General features: G+C 37.7%; 2 protein-coding genes across 2 annotated transcripts in view; both read left to right on the forward strand.

The window, feature by feature from the left end:
- Positions 1–25591, forward strand: part of LOC136254385 (N-alpha-acetyltransferase 50-like) — a 314728-nt gene that overhangs the window by 172938 nt on the left and 116199 nt on the right. The gene's annotated exons all lie outside the window — the stretch shown is intronic.
- Positions 1–25591, forward strand: part of LOC136241572 (uncharacterized) — a 96723-nt gene that overhangs the window by 6222 nt on the left and 64910 nt on the right. Inside the window, exons 3-4 of the mRNA XM_066032804.1 lie at positions 17965–18063; positions 19045–19105. Of these exons, the coding sequence (XP_065888876.1) occupies positions 17965–18063; positions 19045–19105 (160 nt within the window). The remainder of the gene's footprint in view (positions 1–17964; positions 18064–19044; positions 19106–25591) is intronic.

The raw sequence follows: 25591 nt of genomic DNA on the forward strand, positions 1-25591 counted from the left end.
AGATGCACCTGTTGCATTACTACTTTCTGAGAATGTGTGTTGTAAGCTAAATATTGTTACTTACCATCCTGATGTCCAATCAGTTCTTCCAGCTACAGATCAGAGTAAGGTGAAGAAGAGAAAGAACAAGGAAGCTAGAATCGGTCTTATCCAGACTGTTCACTTACCTGCTGATAGTTCAGCCTTGGTTCAGGTAGAAGTTAATTAAGGAGTCAACAAATACTACTTACCTTATGTTGGAACTTGACCAGTCCTGGCATGACACACTTATGGTAAATGATTGTCTAATAAGGAATGATGGAAGTGGTAGTGCATCTATTATTGTGTTTAACACTAGCTTGTATACTCAGGTGCTTAAGGAAGGTATGTGTTTGGGAAAGGCCGCCAAAGTTGATCTGATTCATTCCAAGGCAGATGAGATTGGTAGTCATCATTCTGAGGGGAAGGATGATGTGTGTATGATGAATGTTCGAACTTTTTCAAATGAGCAGATTCACTGGAGGAAGCAAGAATTAAGGAAACATGTGTAATGTTCTTCTAATTCTCACGTGTTGTCTTTGGCAGAAACGGACAAGCTACTTACCACCCTAGAGGAGTATCATCGCATATTTTCAATTGCTGAAGAAGAAAGAGCAGAGACCAGTCTGGTAGAGTTCAACATAAACACTAATGGTGTGACTCCTATCAAGCAAGCAGCACGATGAGTTCCATTTGCAGCTTGAGAGGAGATTGTTGTACAGCTGAGCAAGATGAAAGAGGAAGGAGTTATACGGGCATCAAAGAGCCCATGGGCAAGCTCCATAGTGTTAGTAAGGAAGCATGATGACTCATTAAGATTTTGTGTCATTTATAGAGTATTCAATGCAATTACCAAGCCTGAGGTGTTTCCGCTGCCACGGATAGATGATCTGCTAGACAAATTGGGTCAGTCCAAGTATTTCACAACGTTAGATTTGAAGTCTGACTACTGGCAGATTAGAGTGGGTGCTTCTAGCTGGGAGAAGACAGCTTTTGTGACTCAGAGGATTGTATGAATTCTGTGTTATGTTCTTTGGCATCAAGAATGTGCTTTCTGTTTTGCAAAGGTTAATGCAGAATTTGCTGTTGGTTTAAAGAAGGACACTGAACAGGGATTTGTGGATGTGTATTTGGAGGACATTATTGTGTTTTCCAGAACATTTAGTGATCATTTGATCAACCTGCAAAGAGTATTTGAGTGTTTGAAGGAGGCAGGCTTGAAACTTAATCAAGAAGAAACGCAGGTTCTGCTGTTCAGAAGTGGAGTATTAGGACTTCTTGTCACTCCTAGTGGTTTTAAACCCAATATTAAGAACATAGAATCAGTGAAAAACTTTCCAGTTCCTAAAGAGCTTAGGGTTAACATCACATTACAGGAGATTTGTCAAAGGCTACTCGTCCTTAGCACAGCTGTTGTATGCCCTAACAAGGAAGGATGTACTATACCACTGGACAACAGAATGTGAGTCTGCCTTTAACCATCTCAAGTCTTGTTTAATAACTGCACCAGAACTTGTATACCCAGACTTTGACAGGAATTTTGTACTGGAGATGGATTCAAGTATTTTGGGATTGGGAGTGATTCTATCACAAGTTCAAGATGTTGGGAAGTTGCATCCCCTAGCATATTGTTGCTCTCTCTCGAAGTCTGAGAAGAATTATCTAGTTACAGAATTGGAGACGTTGGTAGTAGTATGGGGAATCACCCACTTTCGGTATTACTTATATGGACACCAAGTGACTGTTTACACAGACCATGCTGCGGTAAAGGCAGTATTGGAGACCCCTAATCTCACAGGCAAGCATGCTCGATGGTGGAGCAAGATTCATGGTAGTGGTGTTGGAAGATTAGAGATTATACACAGAGCTGGGAAGGAAAATTGTCATGCTGATACACTTTCCCATCAGCCCAACTTACTTTCACCTGAGGAAGAGGATAGAGAACTAGAAGTACAAGTAGCCAAGATTGCCTCAAGCAGGATACCAGAAAATATTGTTGATCTTCTAAATAAACAGCCCACTGATGACACAACTAATTCTAATAGTTTTAGTTCACAACAGTTAGCAGATCCTGAGCTGATACTGTATTTAAGAGATGGTGTGTTACCTGAGAATGGGCAGCAGACACAAGAAGTGATCACTTTAGCACAGAGGTTTACCATGTCAGACAATATACTATACCGTTTGAATTCTAAGCCAGGAGAATTACCTCAGATAGTGGTCCCTACCTCACTGAAGCAACAGCTTATGGAAGAACATCATGCTGGAGTCCTATCTGGTCATTTTTCTGGTCCATGACTTTTTAAGATGATTTCTAGAAGGTGGTGGTGGAACAAAATTTATAAGGACCTAATGGATTATACTAGAAGCTGCCCTCAATGTACTATAGTGGGAAGATCAGAACAGAAATCAATTGCACCCCTGAAGCCAATTGCTGTTGATCATCCCTTCCAGATTGTTGGAGTTGATATTTTGGAACTTCCTCTAACCACTAGGGGAAACAAGTATTTAATAGTTTTTCAAGACCTATTTACAAAATGGCCTATGGCATTTCCTACACCGGATCAGAAGGCTGAAAGAATAGCTCGACTATTAGCAGAGGAGGTTGTAACACTATGTGGAGTACCAGAAGTCTTATTGTCTGATAGAGGAACTACTCTTTTGTCAACTTCAATGCAGGATGTTTTAGGCACTACTAGGGATTAAAAAGTTGAATACAACTGCCCATCGTCCACAGTGTGATGGCATGATAGAGAGGTTAAACAGAACATTTAAAGCAACACTGCGGAAACAGGCAGCTAAGTTTGGATCTCAATGGGACACTTACCTTCCAGGGGCTTTATGGGCCTATCATAACACACTCCATAGTTCCACAGGTGAGAAGCCTTCTTATTTATTGTTCGGCTTTGACTGCTGCTCGTCAACCGAAGCAGCACTAGTGCCAACCAGTTCACACCAGCCTGTTGACATCAGTGATTATTGAGAACAATTAGTTGAGATGCTTTCTTCAGCAAGGGCTATGGCAGCAAAGGCAAATCGGGAAGCTCAGCATGAATACAAACATCAATATGTGCACAAAATTGGGGACTGGGTGTTAGTTCATTTCCCTTCAGAGGAGACTGGCAAATTACGCAAACTGTCTCAGCCTTGGTGTGGCCCTTTTCGAGTTATTTCAAGGGATGACTCAGATGTGACCATTGTTAAAGTGTATTTCCCAGATGATCCACCATTACAGGTTCACCAAATGAGAGTTGAGAATTGTCCATTGTCATTTCCTTGTGCATACTATTGGTATGGAAATAAAAGATCTAAACCTGGACAACTACCCAAGTGGGTAGAAAAATTTATGAGTCAACCACAACTAAAGATAACTGGTGAACCAGCTGAAACAGTACCTTCAAAGAAGAAGAAATTTAGAAAGCGCAAGTTAGCACCAAGAGGCACAACCAGACTATCATCGGTTCCTCAAGATGGTTCAAGAAGTTCCCTATACAATTTACGGAGCTGGAAATCAAATGACAACCAGAGCTCGGGGTCAAGCTTAATCATCACAGGGGATATGTAACAAAGCTGACCTCACTTTAGCAGCAGCACCTGACTTTACTGAGTTTACTGTTATTGTACATGTAAACATTAATTAATGTAGTCACCTGATGATGTAACATAGTCATCTGATGTTGTAATATAGTCACCTGATGTTCTGGTATAAAAGGTGTATGCTGTTTTAAATCATTGGAGTCTTAAATCATTGAGTGTTGAAGTAGTTCTGTCACGATAAGCTTTTCAGGCAAGTTTTGGGGCTTACTGGGCAGGCAAAAACCCTCACAGTTGAGATAAATAATTCGAATTAAGCTTCGTTCAGCTATGTAACTTTCAGATGTTGCTTTACCACACCATTGCTTTGTTATCATGAATACTAACTTGCTAAACCAGTTACACAGGCATTGTCACTCCTTGTGCAAACTGCTTTTCCTTTTTTGTGTAGTTGTAGCTTAAACAATGGTTATGCTGGAGCTACAGTATAACAAAGTGTAGGAGTTTATACTACAGTGTACATACCCCTAAGAACCATCAATTATGTTCATTAGTTGTTAACATGACATGTCAACACTTCTTTCACATTTTCAAAAGAAGCTTTAGTGGATGTTTTTGTACATTCATTCTAACCGTATGTCAAATTGATGTATAGTGTAAAGTTACCTTTTTGAATAAAGGTGAAATTTACCCAGTTCACTGGTTCACTTATTAATTGACCAGGGTAATGGAGAAAGAAATGGGACACAAAAGAGAACAAGTCCATGATCCGTGCACTGTATCTGCTGTAGTTAACTTGGCAAAAAGAATGTCTCAGGATGAAGCAACATCAAGAAGTTAAGGATGTAGCTTTAACCACCATATTCGAGTTTTGCTTGGCTGGAGGCAGTTGTGACCTGCTGAGCAAAAACCAGTCATTTTTTTTTGCAAATTCCTTGAATTCCATTGTATTGCTTCTCTAGTATCCATAGTAACAAAGGTCTGGAGTGGAGAGCCATAGGGCGGGCAGTAAGTTCTTCCATAAACAGGGTAGATGAATGAACATAGCATTTGCAAGTGATGATAGCAAACCACTAAGACATGTCAAATTGCAGCAATTGATCACTAGCAACCAGAATGACAGACCAAGCTATGTCATAAACATTAACATTGGCATCAATTGTTAACGTATTACAGCTACATAACTAGCATCTAATTCACCCGCCCTCAATCCTCAGTCACCGCCTAGCTAAACCATTCACCTTTCAAAAATGTGGCATGTCACATGACCGCAAACCTGTTAAACCAGTTTGTTGATTACACAATACTTGAAACCATCTCAACATTACTTCACGTGCTTAGATCATAGCGCACCCTTATGCTATAGCGTGCACTTAGGTCACGGAAAGTATGTGCAAGTTCTTAGAGTGCTATATCGCAATATCTGCAGCATGCATGTTAACTTCAATTTATTGTGATACAATAAATTACATTGATCACAACACACTAACACTGGTATGATATTGTTGTCCAAACTGACACATCCTTATAAGAGTAATATGTACACTGTATTGGTCACACTAATAATAGTGTGATCATACATATGCAGCTGAACAAAACACTTGTGCATTCAGGAGAGGGTGGATAGCACGTGACAGCTTTATTATCAATGTCAACCACTTGTCATTAATGTCATAGTATTATTGTGAAATACTAGACAGATGCTAAAAACATGAGGGGCGAGCCTGATGATAAATCAAGAGTATACATGAATAAACTGAGGGTTGACAGGCAATGGCTAAATCAATGTTTAACTTAATTAGTACAAGAGGCTTAAGTGCTTTTAATTTTAATGGCCTAGAGCTAGCTAGTTGTACATTATAAAACACTTGCAGAACACCTTATGCTTAAGTTGGCATTTCTTATCACAGTTGATTTGATCAAAGATGGATACGAAGAAAGTCTGTGGGTAGAATATCAGTTACATGGGAACCAACAACTCTTTAGATGGACATGGAGTATCAGTGAGGACAATAATAAACCAGCAAGAAAGTTTTTATGATGAGAGGGTTTGTGGAGTCATAAGGGAAGAAGAGGATAGCTAGTTGTGACATATGAGTGCATTGAAATGAAGAGCTATATATAGCTTTAATAATAGTTAAACAGTTATGAATTTAGCCCTTATGTTGTATTATTGTTGTGTGCTTTATCAATTAAAAATTATAAACACCTGCGCATGCTCTGTTTTTGGAGCGGGTGCTTATAGTTTCCTGTACCTGAAATATGAATTACTTCCTCTGTCTTGCTTTTCTCTTCTTCGTATACTTATGACGTAGCCTTGTGACTTGTCAAGAGGATTGTGGGATTCGTAGATCCTGGATTCAAACTGTTCTCTCTACCCAATGACAAAGAGAAAAAACAAAGCGATCTGGCCACGCGAGAGTAGTAAACTGCCTTTGTGTTGGTATTCCATTCATGCGAAAATTATTAAGCAACATCATGATGTACCAATTGTCTTAAGCCGTACCAACCAAATATAGAATATCGAAAAGACGTACCAACTAAATATAGAGTATTAGTAAACTCAATTCAGTATTCTCCGTGACTTTAATCACCGTACCAACCAAATATGGAGCATTAGTAAATTTACTCCGTTATTCTCTGTACCTGGAACAACAGTATGCAAGAGGATCGAAGATCACTCCACAGGTATGTAATATCATACGAAATAAGCAATTTGTGTCATTGTACTGCGTTTCTGACAATAACGGCCGTACCAACCATTTATGGAAATGATTCATTTTTTCTCGTAATTGTTAGTGCATGTGACCACAATGTAGACTCACTAGTGTGGGGCTCGCTCAGGCTCGCCCCAACTACATCATCTGCACTTCTGTAATTCATGTTACATTCCTGGAATGTCAACAATCTACAAACAGTACACCACACCATTAGTCAGTCAGCAACTTACTGCTTTCAAATCTCTACTTAAACATTGTTTTCAAAATGTATGTAAAACCTATATCACCAAGCCAGATATGGGGCCAAGTACATGAGTACTTATACTTACGTAAGTACACTTAAGTACAAGTTTGAAAGTACTTGTACTTTACTTTAATACTTTCTTAATTACTGCAATGTACTTGTACTGATACTCAAGTGTTTTGCCAAGTGATTGAGTACGTAAACTACTTTTAAGTAACACAAACATTGTAGTTTGTACACAGTAAGGGTCAATGAAAATGAATTTGATGAGGTTGTAGTTTTCAACTTCATTCGTACTTTTTACAACCTGTATAATGTAGTCACAACCATTTGTTTTTCTGGTTGGAATTCTGGTATAAAACAATGCTGTTGTTTATATTGAGAGTAGAAGAGAATGGTTGACGAAAATCTGAAAGTACTTGTTGTCCTTGCAATTCCAGAAGTTTGAGACTGTAAAGCTACATGAAACTACTGTAACGAGGGTCTTTTTAAATTGGTGGTAGCACTTGATAAGAAATTATCATTTATAGTGCATGCATCCTTCTATGTCAGACACCACTCTCTGTGAAGAAGACAACTCAACTGTGATAACTGAAATTACTTTAAATGCTGAACTTGATGAATACTTGTAAACCCATGCATGTGTACCAAAAAAAAAACCAACCCTGAAAGCTTTTTGGAAGGATAATCGCAAAGCATATCCTTACCTTGTCATTTTGGCAAAAGATGTTCTTTCAGTACCTGTATCATTTGCCCCAATTAAGTGGTTATTTAGCATCATAGGAAAATAATTTAAACCTAAGTATAGTAGACTTATATTAATTTAAAATTAAATGATTATTTTTGTGCCATGTAATGGTTCTGGGAATATAAAAACTCTACCTTGCATGTTTGTACCTCAAGCTTAAGTTATTATGCAAGGCTGCATAAATTTTACTACTGTACTTGTACTTTACTTAAATACTTCTGGTATGTACTTGTACTTTACTTAAGTACTCTTGTGATTTCAGTTGGAGTACTTGTACTTATACTACAAAAACTCAAAAGTACTTGTACTTTACTTAAGTACTTTTACATGTACTTGGCCCCATGTCTGCACCAAGCCTGGAGTTTGACTGAGGGTTTTAATTTCACTCAACTAAGGCTTACATGTTCTACCCTAAGACATGTTCTGGCCTTACTGATCATCAGTGCACAAATTTTCATCTCTGCTACAATATTTTCATCTCTGTAATATTGTCTGGTTTCTGGTGGCATAATATTTTTATTATTTGAATGTGTTTTATCTAAAGGAAATTCTATGAGCTAATGTGATACAACTTTGTGCATTGATTTTAACTGTTTGTGCAATGGCTTAGCACAAAATAAGTTTATAATTATATTTACAAGTACACGAAAAAATTTAGAATTTTCAACTAGAGTAGGGACCCTAGCACATCAATAAAAAGTGCTGAAACAAGTTGGAGTAGTCTATGATATTAATTCACTGTAAAACTATAAGTGTTATATCCCTACTGTGCTCAAGATACCATAACGGAAATGCACAGTAGGGATATAATACTTCTTATTGTTTTACGTTGTTTTAATATCATGGACTACTCCAACTTGTTTCAGTACTTTTTATCAATGTGCTATGGTCCCTTCTGTAGTAGAAAATACCAAATTTTTTTGTGTACTTGTTTGTTAACTTTCTTTGTAAATAATTTTATTATGACTAATGAACCCACGCATGCCATATCTGAAATGGCACCGCACACCCCAGCTATATCAATTATCATGTGAAAAGTGAAGTATTCATTATGCTTCGTTGTCAGCTGTGTTCAACCCGTTACGCACATACGAAAAGAAAGAATAGTGTCGCATGCCCCAATTATATTAATTATTGTCTGAAAAGTGAAGTATCCATTATGCTTTGTTGTCAGCTATGTTCAACCCATTACACGGCAGTACAAATCAAGAAATGTTTGAAAAGCACTTCTGCAATCAAAATAGCCACTATGAAAAATATGGACAATTTCCGTTATGTAGGGAATCCTTCACGTTCTACCACCAAATCGACACCTTTCACTGTCAGCAAAGATGAATGGGACACAAAGAAAGACACTGGTAAGTCCATGAAGAATGCATTGTACGTACTGCAGTATGCCAAAAGGCACCTGTCGGGCCAAAGCGACGTCAAACAGTGAAAAAATCAAGCCCGTAGCCGTAGCCGTTATCGAGTTATGCTTGTCTGAAGGCATCAGTCAGCCAGTTACTCAGTCAGTAGAAAATACTGTTGAATATATATATATATATTTTAAATTCTGTAGCAACTTGTTGAAAGTGTTTCAGGTCGATCTGAAAGCTTGTTTGGGCTTAGTTTTACCTAACCAATACTGATTCATCGTCGTCAGGGAAAATTGAGGCTGGATTTGAGGGATATTATTTCGTGGGCCATGCCTACTCCTTTGTGGTCCCTACCATACAGTTACTATTGTACTGTATGATAACACATAAAATCAATAGTATGATGATTTTATATGCATCCTATTACATCAAATTGATAGAAGATGCCACAGAATACCTAATTTTTAACACTAGAATCATCTATAGCAGCAGAAAATGGCTTTTCGTTTACAAATCTTAGTTTCATGCACACCAATATACAATCACACTGCTTGTCTTGTGTGCTTCACACACCATAATATACTGAAAGTGTGCCTGCACCCCATGGGTGTGCTGCTGATTAAGTGTGCTATGACTACCTCAGTTAACAGTGCAGGCGATTATATTTTTAATCATAGCTCACGACTGGTATAAGTTATGAAGACGGGCAGTCTGTTCACCATGAACTGGCAAATCGATCCCTACTATACAGTACCGTATGATATCAAAGTTGATGACATCCCGCACTATATACAAGAGCCTATAAATGATGCAAGGCACAAGGAGTGTCCAATTAATTATACCAGGCGTGTTTGGCTGTGAGCATGCACCTGGTTTCCCTGGAGTTGTTGTCATGAAAAAATGTGTGTGTACGCATCTATCAACTTATCTATGTTTGTTCATACACACCCACATAAGGAAAAGTATTAAACATAAAACCTGTGTTATGCTTCTGCACAGGTAAGATTTGGATCAAAAAGTAGTTTTATTTTCCAATTTAAATACAGGTAGTGACTCTCTACAAACATTATGAAGGGCATTCCCATTAGGATTTTCAGGAATTTAACAGCTGGAAAACAGCATAACAGGCCTTGTAGTCTACCATGGAAAGAGTATGATCCCTTTGATTTTAAAGGGGGTATGTCCAATAGATACGGGAATTAAAATGAGCAGCACCTTAAGGCTTTGTTGAGAGAATTTGTGAAAAAGCCTATAAAACTGTTGAGAGAAGATACTTCTATGTGTAATATGCAGTTTACTTGTTAAATTACAAACCAGAGTCAGTATTCACAGAGATTGAGCATAATACTGTGAAAGAATTCACTAGCAATCAATGCTGAGCAATTGTGAGATTTTGTACTTTCACTATTGTTATTGATTTTAACAACGCATGGTAGAACTGTGTAACACAATTAATGCCATATATAGGTAGTAACAGGTTAATACAAACAGCATAATTAATAATAGTATCCTTAGAAATTCAACAGTTTCTAATAGGTGAGCTTTTTAGCTACATAGTAAGATTTATCCACACAAAGAACTGTATCAGAAGTATTCAGATTTATTTCTTCCATAATGCTGTGTACCACCATTTTGAATATACATTTGTGATCAGAGTTGGAACAACCCCCCAGTTAGCACAATTTTATGGTAGGATGCAATAAACAGAAAGGGTGAAATAATTACAAAATCGAAATTTTGAGTGTTTATTTCACAATGAAGGAAGGTGATAATGGCAAATCCTTAGTATCATTATGATCCCCAATTAAGAGAAGTTCAAACTTTTTTACTCCCAAGGAGACAGCTTTAGTTTGCCTTGAGCAGTTCGTTGTTGCTGTTGTTGTTGTTGGTTTTTTTAAATTTTTATTGTCACGTTTTTACCATCACGCTGGTTGTAGGACAGACCTGGAAGAGAAAACTCTTTCAGAGGATTTACCTTTTCATGGACTCAATGGTGTAAGTTTCATCTCGGTAGAGTACTGCATTCATAAGTTCTGGTCATTTATTTAAGCACCTGTAGTATACTTTTCGTATTGTCACGGTATTAATCTATTTTTCTGTTGTTCCCACTTTTATAGCACTGTAACTTCAAAAGTTCTTGGCTTGTATAGCTTAAACGTTAGTCAACCATTCCAGTGCACTTACATGTGGGGTTCTTGCAGTTCAGTCGCATTTGCATGCGATGTCACAACATCATGATTATTTATAATGCGTATCAACATCATGATGTTCAGAGACAATCACAGTTAATCCCACAATTGATATAATCCCCCATCCCTACTAACAATACAGTTGTGGATACCATAAGGATGCAGGATCTTAGGGCTCTTAGAGTACTACTGTAATAAATGATGCAAAGACGCTAGCTAAGCATAACCATGCTAATACTGTATACGTAACACAATTATGACTGCGCTTAAATAATTATAAATTATAATTTTATTCTGTAAAGTAAAAAATAATATACTTCATTGTTTAAATCCAGTGTTCTGTTCTACCCAAGAACTTTTGCTGTTAGCTGAGTGGTGTTTGTTTGAACTTCAAAATGTCTGTATTTGATTGGATAATTTTAAATGATAGCATATTTCTATGTATGCAGGTGAAAAAAACTGTTTAGTCAGGTTCACTATGTCAAAAAATACACTTTCGCTCAAAGTTTATGGAGATTAGCAAACCTATACATTTTTGGAAAGCTTAGAGCATGAGGAATCTCAAAATCAATGTTTAAATTTGCACAGATTCCTGCAAGGTCAGCATTTTTTTTAAATTTCAAAGTGACAGCTAATAAAATAAGAAAACTCTAATATATCAAGTTAAATTTGACATAAAAGTTTAATAAATGAACTCAATAAATTCTCTGGTGACATTTTTACACCTCTTTTCATTAGAGGTGAGACAGTTAATCATTAACAATTGAAAGTTTTTACAAAGGGAATAGAAGAACATCTATTATACTGCAATAATTCAGGAATAATTTATAGTGAAAAGAATTAATGAATATTCTGGACTATTTGGAGTATAACTGGTGCAAAGTATAATATGACTTCTACTAAAACAGTTCTAACCTAGAAAAGCTGAAATTTTAGATACTCTAATAGAGCAGTCGCTTAAAGGCAGTCAACTTTTGAGCCCATTTTTTTTGCTAATGTGCTTACGTATGTTTAGCATAATTAGCACTAGATGAATTTTGAAAGAATTTTCATTTTAAAAGTAATTGGAATTAGCTCTCTCCTAAAAGGGAAGTTTCCTTTTTACATAAACAATGAATTCACCATGATCACCAAGAGCAATTTTATGCACCAGATAGACATGCACCAACAAGTTAAAATTGATACATGATCTTGAAAATTAGTATCCACTGTTACCTAACTGTTAACCCAATGTAAATTTCCTTTCTGGTGACAGAATGATTACCATCTTTAAAATAATCCAAATATTGCAATTGTCGATGGAGTGATTCTTATCCAGAAGATGACAAAGATCTAGCCAAGATGCTTTTAATGACAGGGTTACAAGTAACTGTTCCATGCTAAAATGCTGGTGTTATTGCAATGATTTACCTTGCACAGAACTGTGTTTGTGTGGTACAGATGCACAAGTGATGGAGATTTATATATACATACAAGTAGAAGGAAAAATGAAAAATTTTAAAGTTGGATTACGATCAAAAAAGTAGAGAAACAAGGGAATTGCTAAGAAGTTGTGAAAGAAGAAAGGTTGTCTATACATCTGCAGATATACTAGTGGACAATTAATCCCAATACTTCATTCAGTCTATAAATGACTGAATTAGGGATTAAATGTCCACTGCAGCATATAGGTAACATCTCTTGTTCACTACTGTATAGACTGAAATATAGGGATTAAATGTAGGACTAACATAATTATGACTGGTGAACTTGCACATATACTGCATCAAAGGAAGAAGGGCACTTGGAAAACTATACACCTGGACACATGTCCCAACTATCAATTATGTAGCAAAAAGGGAGGTAGCCATTATGCTTCATTTTCAGCTATGCTTTTCACGTTACACAGCGTTGCAAACAAAGAACAACGTGAGAAGTGTCTCCACTATCAATCATATTGCTATGGAAAATACCGGCGATAAGCTAACACAGCCACAGTTAAGCTGTATCACGTTATGTAGCGTAAATTGACACCTTGCATTGTCAGTGAAGAGAACTGGAACACAAAGGAGGACAAAGGCAAGCCCATGATGCATGTATTGTACATCTACAGTTGGCAAAATCAAGCCAATATGTCAAATTATGCTTGGCTGTCAGTCAGTCAGCGTAAAATTCTGTTGAATAGAAAAATTTTAAAATGCTATAGAAATTTTGTTGGAAGAGTTTGGGGTTAGTCTAAAGACATTTTTGAGCTTGGCTATGCCTAGCCAATGTTGCAAAGCTGTCATGAAGGGAAATTGAGACTGGTTTTAGGGTGATGTTTTGAACTAGAAAAGCTCAATTCTACATGATCCCTAATATATATATAGTACTATCGTACTGTATAATACATCAAAAATGACAATAGTGACAGTGCTGATCATTGTTAGGTTCATATCTTTGAATTAACTGTAATAGACATAAGGTTCATATCTTTGAATTAACTGTAATAGATATAAATACATGTATATGTACATACGTACGTAGCCGTGATGTCTTTATACATAGCTGTACTCTACGTCTCAATGTTAATAATTCATTTATTCACTTTGTTTCATGCAATAACTATTTGCCAAATAAATTGCTTTTAAGTTACTTAGCATTTTAGAGGCTATTAATGGATTCTATATGGGTGTGAGAACATAGAAATAGTGTTTGTTACAATTCTCTGTCAATAAGAGGCTGATATATGGAGAAATTTGCACCATATGGACTGCTATTTTCAAACTGCTAATTAACTAACATGTAGGTATCTGTATAAATGTAAGCATTGATCTCCATGCTCTAAGCTTTCTAATAATAATTATGTAGGCCCATAAATTTTGAGCAGTTATATTTGACATAGTAAACTGTGTCAATGCATGCCACCTACTGGTACGTGCAAAAGTGCTCTTGGATCTGGTCAGGGTGAAGTCGTAGTTGCCAATTGCTAATTAACAAAGTTCCTTTTAAGAGAGAATATTTTAGGCAAATGACGATTATTCTTTCAAACCTAGTATTAGCTAATCTCCTGAAATTTATGCCTAACATAAGCACACTAGCTAGGAGTTTCATAAAAGTGACTGCTACATTAGCAATATGGACTCAAAATTGACTGCTTTATTAGAGTATGTGACTGCTCTATTAGAGTAACTCAATTTTTTCTGGCTTGAACTGTTTCAGTGAAAGCCAAACTTATACTTTGCTCCAGTTATACAAAGATCTCATTAAATTAATCTGGAATATTCCACAATTCTTTTTGCTTAGAACTATTCTTGAGTTATTGCAGCATAATGGATGCTCTTCTATTCCATTTGTAAAAACTTCTGATTATTCATGATTAACTATCACCTCTAATAAATAGAGATGTAAAAATGTCACCAGAGAATTTGTTGAGTTTATTAATGAACTTTTATGTCAAATTAAAATTGATATATCGGGAATTTCTTACTTTATTGGCTGCCATTTTGAAATTTAAAAATGCTGACCTTGCAGGAATATGTGCAAATCTAAACATTGATTTTCAGATTCCTCATGCTCTAAGCTTTCCAAAAATGTATAGGTTACTAATCTCCATAAACTTTGAACAAAAGTACATAGTGAACCTGACTAGTTATGGCTGTTATCAATTATCCAAATGTTTGTCCAATATCAGTGGGGTTGTTTGCGTAACTGAGGTTATACCACGCACGTATATGTAGTTTTACTAAACAATAAACATTTCTAATAACATTTTAACTTACCAAATAGTCTCTATTTGACATTTCCCTTTTGAAGTATCATTGTTATGATATACTGCATACTACATAGTATACAATATGTACCACTTTGTGTAAGCAGATGAAAGGCGATTCCAGTGTACATTGTTGATGTTACTGATCAACATATTGTTCACCAGTTTATGATATGTAACAAGCATTCTTATAATTAGCCATGCTACAATCTAGGAGAATACAACTAATTATAATATGCTAGATATTATTCCTGTCCTTTTGCAGCCTACCAGCCATATTGCACCAACCGTCCTTCACTATTATGCAGGTTTCATATGGTATATTAAAGCTACAATAACCACAATACAATACATATGATTGTGCTTTAAATTGTGTACAAGTCTACACAATACACCAGAAAACTGTACAAGTGTACAACAAGTGCATAAATCACTGTACACGATTAAATGGACTTCACATCAGTAATGGCTAAAACTTCAGTCAATGTAATGTATCTATACTAGCTACAGTAATTATGCACATTTAATGGAAGTATAACTAACATGCTATGTACTTAGTTGTTGAAGATGTTGTAAGCTCAGCTGAGAATTATTATACCCATTTAGTGGGTTCCTGGCTATGTGCCATGTATGAAATGTAAGGTTTTTCACCACTATTCATTGTTTAAAATGCATTATTTTGTTTCTTGTCAAGTGTATGATTTTCATAAAAGCAAAACTTGTCTGTGCTATAACAGACAATCTTTGGTGAGAACAACATAAAACCATTAGTAGCCACTTGTGGTCCAATACAATGCCATACTGTAAATTTAAATTGCAATCTATTTACAATGTAAGGAACAGAACTCAGCTAGCTATGTAAGAAATGTTACAGTGTACCCAACAGTTACACTATGGGGATTTGCCTGACATGTACACCTAAGGGCTAATGGAAAGGGATTTCTACTGTACATATATATCAGACAAATCCCTCATCTTATGTTGCAACTATTATACATGTAATAGTTCCAACATGGGCATGAGGGCTTTACCTGATATGTATGCCTGACTGCCCGAGGTCCGCAAAGCCTGAATGCCCCGTGTTACAGTTAATGTCTAACACTTATTAGGCTGATAGCCTGTACAGGGTGATCTATCACCCAAACTGATTGGAGTGCAGCCACTGGATGTATTATATATGCATACCTAAACTTTTTGATTATGGGTCAGCAGCTAGTATGTTCTGGTTATGTTTGGCTATGATGAATGGTCATATCCTAGAGATATCACAGAAAATTTTGGTTATACAAGTGTTATGTTTTGATCAGTGCTATTGTATGGAACAATTTTGAAATTCACTAAAGGCCTAGATAGGTAAGCTTACTTGTAGAGTGGTTACTCCATGCAGAGTAGTAGCTTAGTGATGGGGGCATGTCTGGCATGGTGCAATTTCAACAATATGGAACACTACCTTCCAATTTACTACTACAGGGCCATGCCACAGGATGGCACTCTGTGCTGAAATGTCTCCAACTCTGCAGCCATTAATGACACTTATGTACTGTACACACACATTGCTGTACTTGTGTTGTTTGTTTTAGGCGATGAGGTTGTATCATAAAAAAATGTCTGTATTCGAAAACATGTGGAAAAGATTGGTGAATAAGCTATCCACTCAAAAATAGTCAAGCTGTAAAAGAAGAGTGCGGCCCTCAAAAGCCTGGGTGAAATAGTTGTGAAATCAAAGGTGGTGGCCAAGAAATGGCTGCAATGATGTTGATGCTAATAAATTTTAACAATGCACACAGCCGTTATTAAAATTTTTTAGCATTAACATAATTGTAGCCATTTCTTGGCTGCCACCTTTGATTTCACAACTTTTTCACCCAGGCTTTTGAGGGCCACACTCTTTTTACAGCTTGGCTGTTTTTGGGTGGATTTCACTTCTTTTTGTATTTTCAAAAACCAAATCATGCACCTTTTTACTGGGATATGATTTCCAGGCTGTTGTATCACGAGTTTTGCTAGCATAGCACTTATTAAGATGATTACGATGATGATGATTGGCACGAGTCGGTCATACTGGGCAAAACTAAGTTAATAATACAAATATACTACTGACCAATACGAAAATGGCTCTGATTTGATGAACTAGATTGAGCCTCAAAGTGTTGCAACAATAGTATGGTGCTAATGTTTTAATAGAGCGCATGTTTTTGCTTTCGCTGAAATCATCTAATAGAACACACATAGAATGTTCTAGAACATCTAGATTTTCTATTGGTAGATCAGTTTTACTTATTAAGCTAGAATTTTCATTTATAAGGTAGAAATTAAGTGAAGTGATCAGTGGAGATAGCAGTGGTTCAGTGGTTAAGGATGTAGGCGTTAGGTATGGAGGTCCTTGGTTCGAACTCTGGTCATAATGAGTTCATTTTTTTCGATTTTTTTATGTACCTTTCCCTCCCCCCCTCCCAGTGACTGCTCTATTAGAGTATCTCGATCCCATGATTTTACACTCGCTCGGTTTTTGCTTTATAACTTAAAGTCTGTAGCTGTAAGCCTGTTGCTGTTCTAACCACCAAAAGGCACTTCTACGATGATCAGCCTATCTACACATGAATTTTTAAGTTATTCCTCTACTCGGTTTACCCTGTAGCTGTGACAAAAGTTTCATCTTTTTTTTACATTAATAAATGCTCATAACTCCTTGGATATTTATCAGATTCATAGCAAACTTGGTACGTGAATGTACCTTTATACACTCTTTACTTGTACTAAATATTGATACAATGGAGTTACAAGTTTGTGTTTTATGGCAATTTTTGCAAAGTGTGCAAAAAGAAATCAAAGCCCTGTGGCCCCCCTACAGCGAAGAAAAAAAAATGAAGGAATTAAATGAAACTTTGGCCACTCATATCGCAGACACGGCTCGGGAGATTTCCTTCAAATTTGGTACCTGGCATGGCCTACCTGGTGGGAACCTCTGTAGTGACACTAGTTCCAATCGGATAAAGGATCATGGAGCTACAAAGGCGTGAAAATTGTGTTTTTTTTCTTCCTGTAAATATACTCATGGTGTGGCGCGCCGGCTTCTTGGGCTGCACAACACACTACCGTGTATCTCTTGATAGCGCTGCCCAGTTGTAGCCCAGTCTACATTTTGTATGTAGCCTGACTAGCTGGGATACAGATGAAATGTAGCCCTGGTGGCTCCTTTGATCTGAGGTGTGAACGTGTCACATGTGAATATGTATCCATTATTGGATGGATAACATGGAAGGGATTGAGCCTTCTTAAGAAGCAGCTGTTACTATAATTTAATTAAGGATGATTGTTGCCTTGTGTGCACATATTTGTATATCATGTATGTATGTTAGCTGTATAATAATAAACATGTACAAAGTGAACTTGATATTGTATAACACTAATTGTTCTATCTAGCGTGGTAAAACACCACTGGATGTAGCAATAGAATACGAAAGGTCTAACATGGTGAACTACCTTTATCAGATAATGCAAGACACATCATCACTTGATCAGGTGAATATCATTCACACCTTACAAAGCTATGTGTCATACTCACATATTATCGTACACATACACACAGTATTTGGACACATTGTTGAAAACCGACACATTCAAACAGCTACTCCATCCATGAAATTAATGTTAAGATTAATTATAACATGACAGTTACACTATAGCATAGTTCATGTTTTAATCATCTTAATGCTACAGAGGTATGGGAGCTATATGCTGCAACCCTTTGGTCTTTGATTGCAACCCTTTGGTCTTTTATATGCTGCAACCCTTTGGTAAAAATTTTAATCACGACAATTCAGGTGAATTTTGTGCCAAGACCAAGTGGCACCAAATTCATTTGAATTGTCTTTATTAAAATTTTTACCATTAACCTACCATCACAGCCATTTCTTGGCCGCCACCTTGGATTTCACATCTTTTTTCACCATAGCCGTTTTGGAGGCTGCGCTCTTTTTTTACAGCTTGGCTGTTCTGGATTAGATATACTTAACTATTCATTACATGTGGACACAGATTACCATCAAAACCTGTGGCCAGGTCCAAGTGTAAAATAAATGTACAATATCTCCAACAAAACCTGTGTACTGTAGTTCACACAAAATAACTGAAATTCTCAAGCAATGCATGCACTATTCATTCATAGCTATAACTGTTCAGTAAAGGTATCAGCATGAGCTTATGGAGACATATGGGAGTGGTTTATTGCCCAGACTGATCCAGTTTAGTGGGAATGGTTGGGATGACTCTAAAACCAATTAGCCAGGCTTCTTAGAGGCTGATTTCTGGTCCTATACCTTCCATCACTTTTACTTTCATTTCACTACTATGTGTATGCATGACTCAAAATGTACACATTGTACAATAAGTGAAAAGGTGATCACTATAGTAACTATGTACATGTTATTTTTGTACTAAGTTTTATTTCAGCAAAATTGTTTGAAAATTGAATTCTTGTAATGCGTATTTATTGCACTATAGAATACAAAAGTTGAAATCCAAAAAAAGTATGAAATATATGAAAGAGCAAATCCAGAAGTTGGTAAGTGCATAATATGTATACCATAGTGAAATCTGTGTAGCTACCTACTATTTACCTGAGAATTCAAAGATTTAATGCAGTTTTACCAAAACAGCCAAGCTGTGGAAAAAAACAGTGCAGCACCCCAAAAATAGGGGCAAAAAAAAGTTGTGAAGGGTAGCACCTTTTTTTGTAAAATTTGGCTTTGGTACAGACATATATCGTAGGCGTAGCTAGCACCTCGTGGTTGGGGGGGCTGGGTAATGATAAAAATAAAGTGGTGGTTGAATATGCAAAGAATGTGAGAAAGCCTGCTAAACTAGAGGTCTAGGGGCATGCCCCCCCCTCCAGAGAATGAATTAATACTCTGAAATTGTATTTCAGTGTATTTATAGCAGTAAAAATTATGCCAGTAGTGTATACTTACTTGTGTAGGTTACCTTTATGTCCAATACAAGCAACACTACTGAACACAAAAATTAATTTTAGAGGTGCTTATCATGATCATCGCTCTAAAGTGTTGCTGAGGAGTTGGGTCTGCAGGTAGATAGTTTCATAACTACTTTATGGATTGCTGATTGGTTAGAAAAAGTGATTATATAGTAATCTGAATTGTTGGTGGTAGGTAGATTGTTGAGTACTTAAGGGATAAATTGAAGTGGCTAGCCAAATTATCGGGAAAGCTATAGCCCCTTTGCAGGTATAAAGTTCCAAAGCTGCTGGTTGCAGTATATGTTAGGTTTAAATAAGCCCAAAAGTGCCTTCAATCAAACTATCTGGCTCAATGGAAAATTGGATGATTCCCATCAAACTTAGGGAAGTCATCATGCTATGCTACCACGAATTGACACCTTGCACTGTCAATTAAGATAAATGGGACGCAAAAGAGAACACAAGTCTATGAAGCATGCATTGTACTTACTACAGAATGCCAAAAGGCACCAGTCTCTCTGAAGTGACATCAAGCAGTGAAAAAATCCTTTGCCATTATCAAGTTATGCTTGTGTGAAGGCATCATCAGTCAGACAGTAGAAAATTTCACCAAACATAATCTTTTTTTAAATTTCGGAACAAATTTTTGAAAGTGTTTTAAGTTGTACTGACGGCCTTATTATACCTAACCAATACTGCCACGGCTCCATGAAGGTGGTTTTAGGATGATATATTTGGCCAGAAAAGGCCAAACTTTTATCTCTAACATACGGTATTATCATACTGTATGATACTAGTGGACATTTAATCTCTAATTCAGTCATGGGTTGACTGGATAAGGGATTACATGTCCACTAGTATATTTTCAGGTGTACTCCCTTGTTTCACTACTTTTTATTTCTACGATCCCTAATCTAACTTAACCCAGTGACGGCCAAATTCTCCGGGACCACTGACCGAATTGCCGAATCGCATCATACTAACCGTCTAATACACTGAACTACAGAGTAACCATATGTCTAAATACTCACTATAAATTAAGGAGGTCGACAGTGTTGTTTTTGTTTACATAACAGTAACTGCAACAAAGTTATCAAACAACAAAGTCTAAACTTTGGTAAAAACCATCCCGAACAAACAATGAAATCCCAACAAGCTATTTACTAAGGTGCACTGTAATACACTCCAAAGAACTCTTCTATACAGTTTACTTACAGTGCAATCCATTCCACAGCTGGTTTCTTCATGATTTGTCCCATTTTTGCTGTTGTGCATGCGTATCTGCACTCGTGTCCACTAGAGATGTACCGATATACCGATCTAGTGTCGGATCGATGCCGATCTCGACAATTTTAGCAAAAATGGTAGAACCGATTTTCTGTTGAAGCCAAGGATTCATGATGGTCCTTGGCAGAAAACAATGAATATAGTGCTACACTATATCAAATACACTAAACTATTAGGATCTCTGCTACAACAGCCTACAAACCATTCCAGGCAAGTCTTGGTAGGAGCATGCATTAAAATATTTGTGGGTGCTGACACTGCTGATTGTCTGGGTGGTGTAATTGAGGCCATACCACCATTGTATTGACTCTAGTAACAATGCTGTGATCATCATTCAGCTAACAATTGACCAATCAGCTTAGTCTGAGATTATAAAATGCTATAAGAACTACCTGTACAAGGTCAGTCATCATAATAGATAATTGATGTCAGATTGGTACAATGTCGGTAGATCAGTAATAAATTTCCTAGATCGGATTGGTATCAGTAAAGTTCAGAAAAGTTGAGTCGGTACATCTCTAGTCTCCACCATGCCACGTCTGGGATAAATCTACCAACTGTCAACTTTACCTGTCTCCATCAATGTATAACACTTTCTTTGTTATCAGCTACTTGTTTTCAATTTGAAGAATGATTCAATTCACCTATTATGAAAAGTTACATTTTATGGTAATACATAACAAACACGCACTAGTCCGGGAAGTATCTGGTTATCCCAGAAACGGGATCTCTATAGCTGTGTCCATTTCAGTACTAGGATATCTTGCTATGAAATGCATTTACAAGTTAATGTTTAGTTACGCTACCACTCACCTATTTACGTGCTCTGTTCCTCGGATCTTCATTCTTCACCTCCAGCAATCCATTGATTGAGGAGGGGGTTTGGTAAGTGCCAGGGGGCCTCATCTGCCATGGTATATGGCCTAGGCAAGGTTATGTAATTCCAGCGGGGCCAAAGTAGGAAGTACTTTTGGTTTATTGATGCTTGGGTAATGAAAGAGTTTAGAGCAGAGAAGCGTCTCTGTCCTAAACTCTTTACAATAGAGGCATACGGGAGAACCTAGTGGATAAGGCAGATATCCTAAGTGAGCCCCCGGCTGTCTCAGACTCCTCTAAGGAGAATGGACGAACTGCTTATAGCAGCAGTAGGTGATGTGTTGACCTGCGGGTCACCACTAATTTGTGTCACGTGGCTTTAGCCAGATTGTGACAGCATCAACACCTGTGCGCAGGTGCCAGATTGTGATGACAGCATCAACACCTGTGCGCAGGTGCCAGATTGTGATGACAGCATCAAACACCTGTGCGCAGGTGCCAGATTGTGATGACAGCATCAAACACCTGTGTGCAGGTGCCAGATTGTGATGACAGCATCAAACACCTGTGCGCAGGTGCCAGATTGTGATGACAGCATCAAACACCTGCGCACAGGTGCCAGATTGTGATGACAGCATCAACACCTGTGCGCAGGTGGTACAATGGTCAGGACGTGACGGTTTCTTTCAGAGTTGTCAATATCCACTGTTGAGAGTGGCACTGTGTGAAATAGCACTGACACGTGATAGTAGCACTAAGGTCTCTCTATGGTGGCTAGCTGGTTGGTACTCTATAGCTGGGAAATGTTTGATAGTGCTCATGACAGAGAGTGTCTTCTTGTGGATGGGAGAGTGTCTCCTAATACTGATCTGGATGGGAAAGCGTCTCCAGCTAGCAATCTGGTTGGGAGTGCATCTCTAGTTAGCAATTTGAATGAGAGAGCTTCTCCTAATACTGATCTGGATGGGAGAGCATCTTCAGCTAGTGATCTGATTGGGAGAGAGTCTCTAGTTGGCGATTTGAATGGGAGAGTGTCTCCTAATAATGATCTGGATGGGAGAGCATCTTCAGCTAGTGATCTGGTTTGGAGAGCGTCTCCTGGTAGTGATCTGGATGGGAGAACGTCTCCGGCTAGCAATCTGGTTGGGAGAGCATCTCTAGTTGGCAGTGTGAATGGGAGAGCGTCTCCTAATAATGATCTGGATGGGAGAGCATCTTCAGCTAGTAATCTGGTTGGGAGAGCGTCTCCTGATACTGATCTGGATGGGAGAGGCAAGCAGCTGTTAGCAACCCAATTTCCTGATGGCAGTCTGAACTGGAGGGGCTTGTCTGTGACTGCAGGCAGGATAACAGAGCATCTCTCCTGACAAAGATTTGAACTGCGAGCATCCCTCAATAGCAATCTCTACTTGTGGTAGCAGCTGGCACGGTGAAGGAATCCAGGCTGGCACAGTGAGGAATCCAGTCAGACCTACAGCTGAAGAACTCGCAACAAAATACATATGATAGTACAGTCTTTCATGTAAATGTTTAGAGTACAACAACAACAACATTATTATGTGTCTACTTAGCTTGCTCCACTGCTTACCAGGGCTGAGCGATACTACCGTTTTAGTGATATATCGCGATGTTTTGAAAGTATCGATATCGCGATATTTTGTTATTAACTATCGTGATACCATGCCTGTACATTACTGTCATTAAAAATCCATTTGTTATGCAGTACTAGGCTAAGAATTCTTGTAAATGATAAAGTCCACCCATCTGATTTCCCCTGCAGAGAGGTGTGAACACCATAACAACCTCAAAGCATGTGTTACAATAACTGTTACTGTAAACAAGGATGATAGTGGCTAGTCTGTTATCACCTATAAGGACTTCCTGCAGGAATGCTGAGCGATATGCTATGTAGCACCAGCTATGATTGACTTATTTGTAAGTATCGTGAACTATTCAGTATCGTGAATAGTGGCTTTAGTATCGATCGTGATACCAAAATGGCAGTATCCCTCAGCCCTACTGCTTACACTACATATGTATGTAAGTACCACTATTGACAATGGGATACTGACTAGAATTTTTAACTGCCAGCATACCATGCCAATTAACATAGAGTACCTGTGTGTAGTGAAGTTTGTGAACTGTTCAGTGGGTAGGGACAGGGTGGGAAGATTTGTTACAACAGGTATGAATTACTGCCAACGTGTTCTGCTCACTTTGTTGTGCATACGTTGTTCTTATTAGAGCCCACTGTTGCATGCTAATATTTTGGGTACTTGCACAGCCTACGCTTCACAACTGTTTAATAACTTAAACTTTATTTAATGTTTAGTTACGCTACCACTCACCTATTTACGTGCTCTGTTCCTCGGATCTTCATTCTTCACCTCCAGCAATCCATTGATTGAGGAGGGGGTTTGGTAAGTGCCAGGGGGCCTCATCTGCCATGGTATATGGCCTAGGCAAGGTTATGTAATTCCAGCGGGGCCAAAGTAGGAAGTACTTTTGGTTTATTGATGCTTGGGTAATGAAAGAGTTTAGAGCAGAGAAGCGTCTCTGTCCTAAACTCTTTACAATAGAGGCCATAGGGGGGTCATGATATGTATTATGTATATTGTGATCTACCCCCCCCCCCCCCCCCCCAAGCATCAAGGTTATTTATTTCGACCATGCAATGTGCAGAAATGATGATGGTGGCAACATCTAGTAATATGCAAGATAAGCTATGCTTGCAGCATACAGAAGATGATGATGATGATGTGCAAGCTGAGCAACAGTGACATACAAAACAAGCAGTGGCAGTGACATACGTTGGTATACGGACAAGCAATGGTGACGACATACATATCAAGCAAGTGTGACAACATAAACATTAGGAAGACATAACGTACACGCAAACTAACATGCAACTAACAACCCAATGGTGTGCCCCGTACCAATTGCCTGGCAAAGTTGTGGAACAGATCCTAACCACAGAACTACAGATATATGACGAAGACACTGTATCGTGTACACATTAGAGCAAGCACTGTGTTTTGAAACAATTCCTGTTGAAGATGTATAGGTTGAAGTTTCCTTTAATGACAATAAAATGGACTTTTCTTTGGGACTATTATAAGACTCAAGGGGTATGGTGTGCAAGAAGCTGGCACAACACCGTGAAACTACTATGCAAAGTTCTAACATGTACTTGGCTGCTTTTCAACATATAATTTATGATAACCATGTGTTTGTGTTGTTGTTTTTACAAAGCAACTCTTATTATTTCACATTTTACTGGAGGTGTACCAATAGAGAAATTTCTGAACCGATCCAATATAAAGCGATATACTGAGTCAGAACACCGATACCGACCCAATATAATAAAGTGCAGCTATACATTTAGATTAGAGGAAACTGAGAAACTTTAACTTGCCATAAGATACACTTAGTAAGTAGTTCCAAGTCCTAACAATCACTGCCAATGGTTGATTGCCTGTGGTGGTGTGGCCTCAATTAACAGCCCAGACCGTGAGGCACCCACAAGTTTATTTTTTTTTTATTATTATTTAGTGTGTGCTCCCACCAAGATAAGTCCAAATCACTTCGTATTTTTAATGGCTTGTAGAGATGGCTGGTTGTTTCAAGCTGTGTTTCTAGTTTATTCATCCCATGGTTACTTTAATTTTTATTTATTTTTTTTATTTTATTTTTTTTTATAGCTCTCCACTATGATCATTTTTGTATGGTTATAACAAAGAATGTTTGCTATGCGCGTATTTCTATGGCTTCTCGTAGCGTAGCACTTCTTTTCAAGGATAAAAGTACTGTTTCCCCAGCTTTGTTTGCTATATAACAGAGGGTATAATGCGGCTTTACCATGGCAAAGACTATTTCGGTATATTATATTGATTTTGGCGGCTATATTGAGACCAACCGATATTGGCAAAAGACAAAATCGCCATATTGGCCACTGATACGATGTACCGGTAC

Source organism: Dysidea avara, chromosome 1, assembly GCF_963678975.1.
Source record: "Dysidea avara chromosome 1, odDysAvar1.4, whole genome shotgun sequence".
In the NCBI taxonomy this organism is placed as follows: domain Eukaryota; kingdom Metazoa; phylum Porifera; class Demospongiae; order Dictyoceratida; family Dysideidae; genus Dysidea; species Dysidea avara.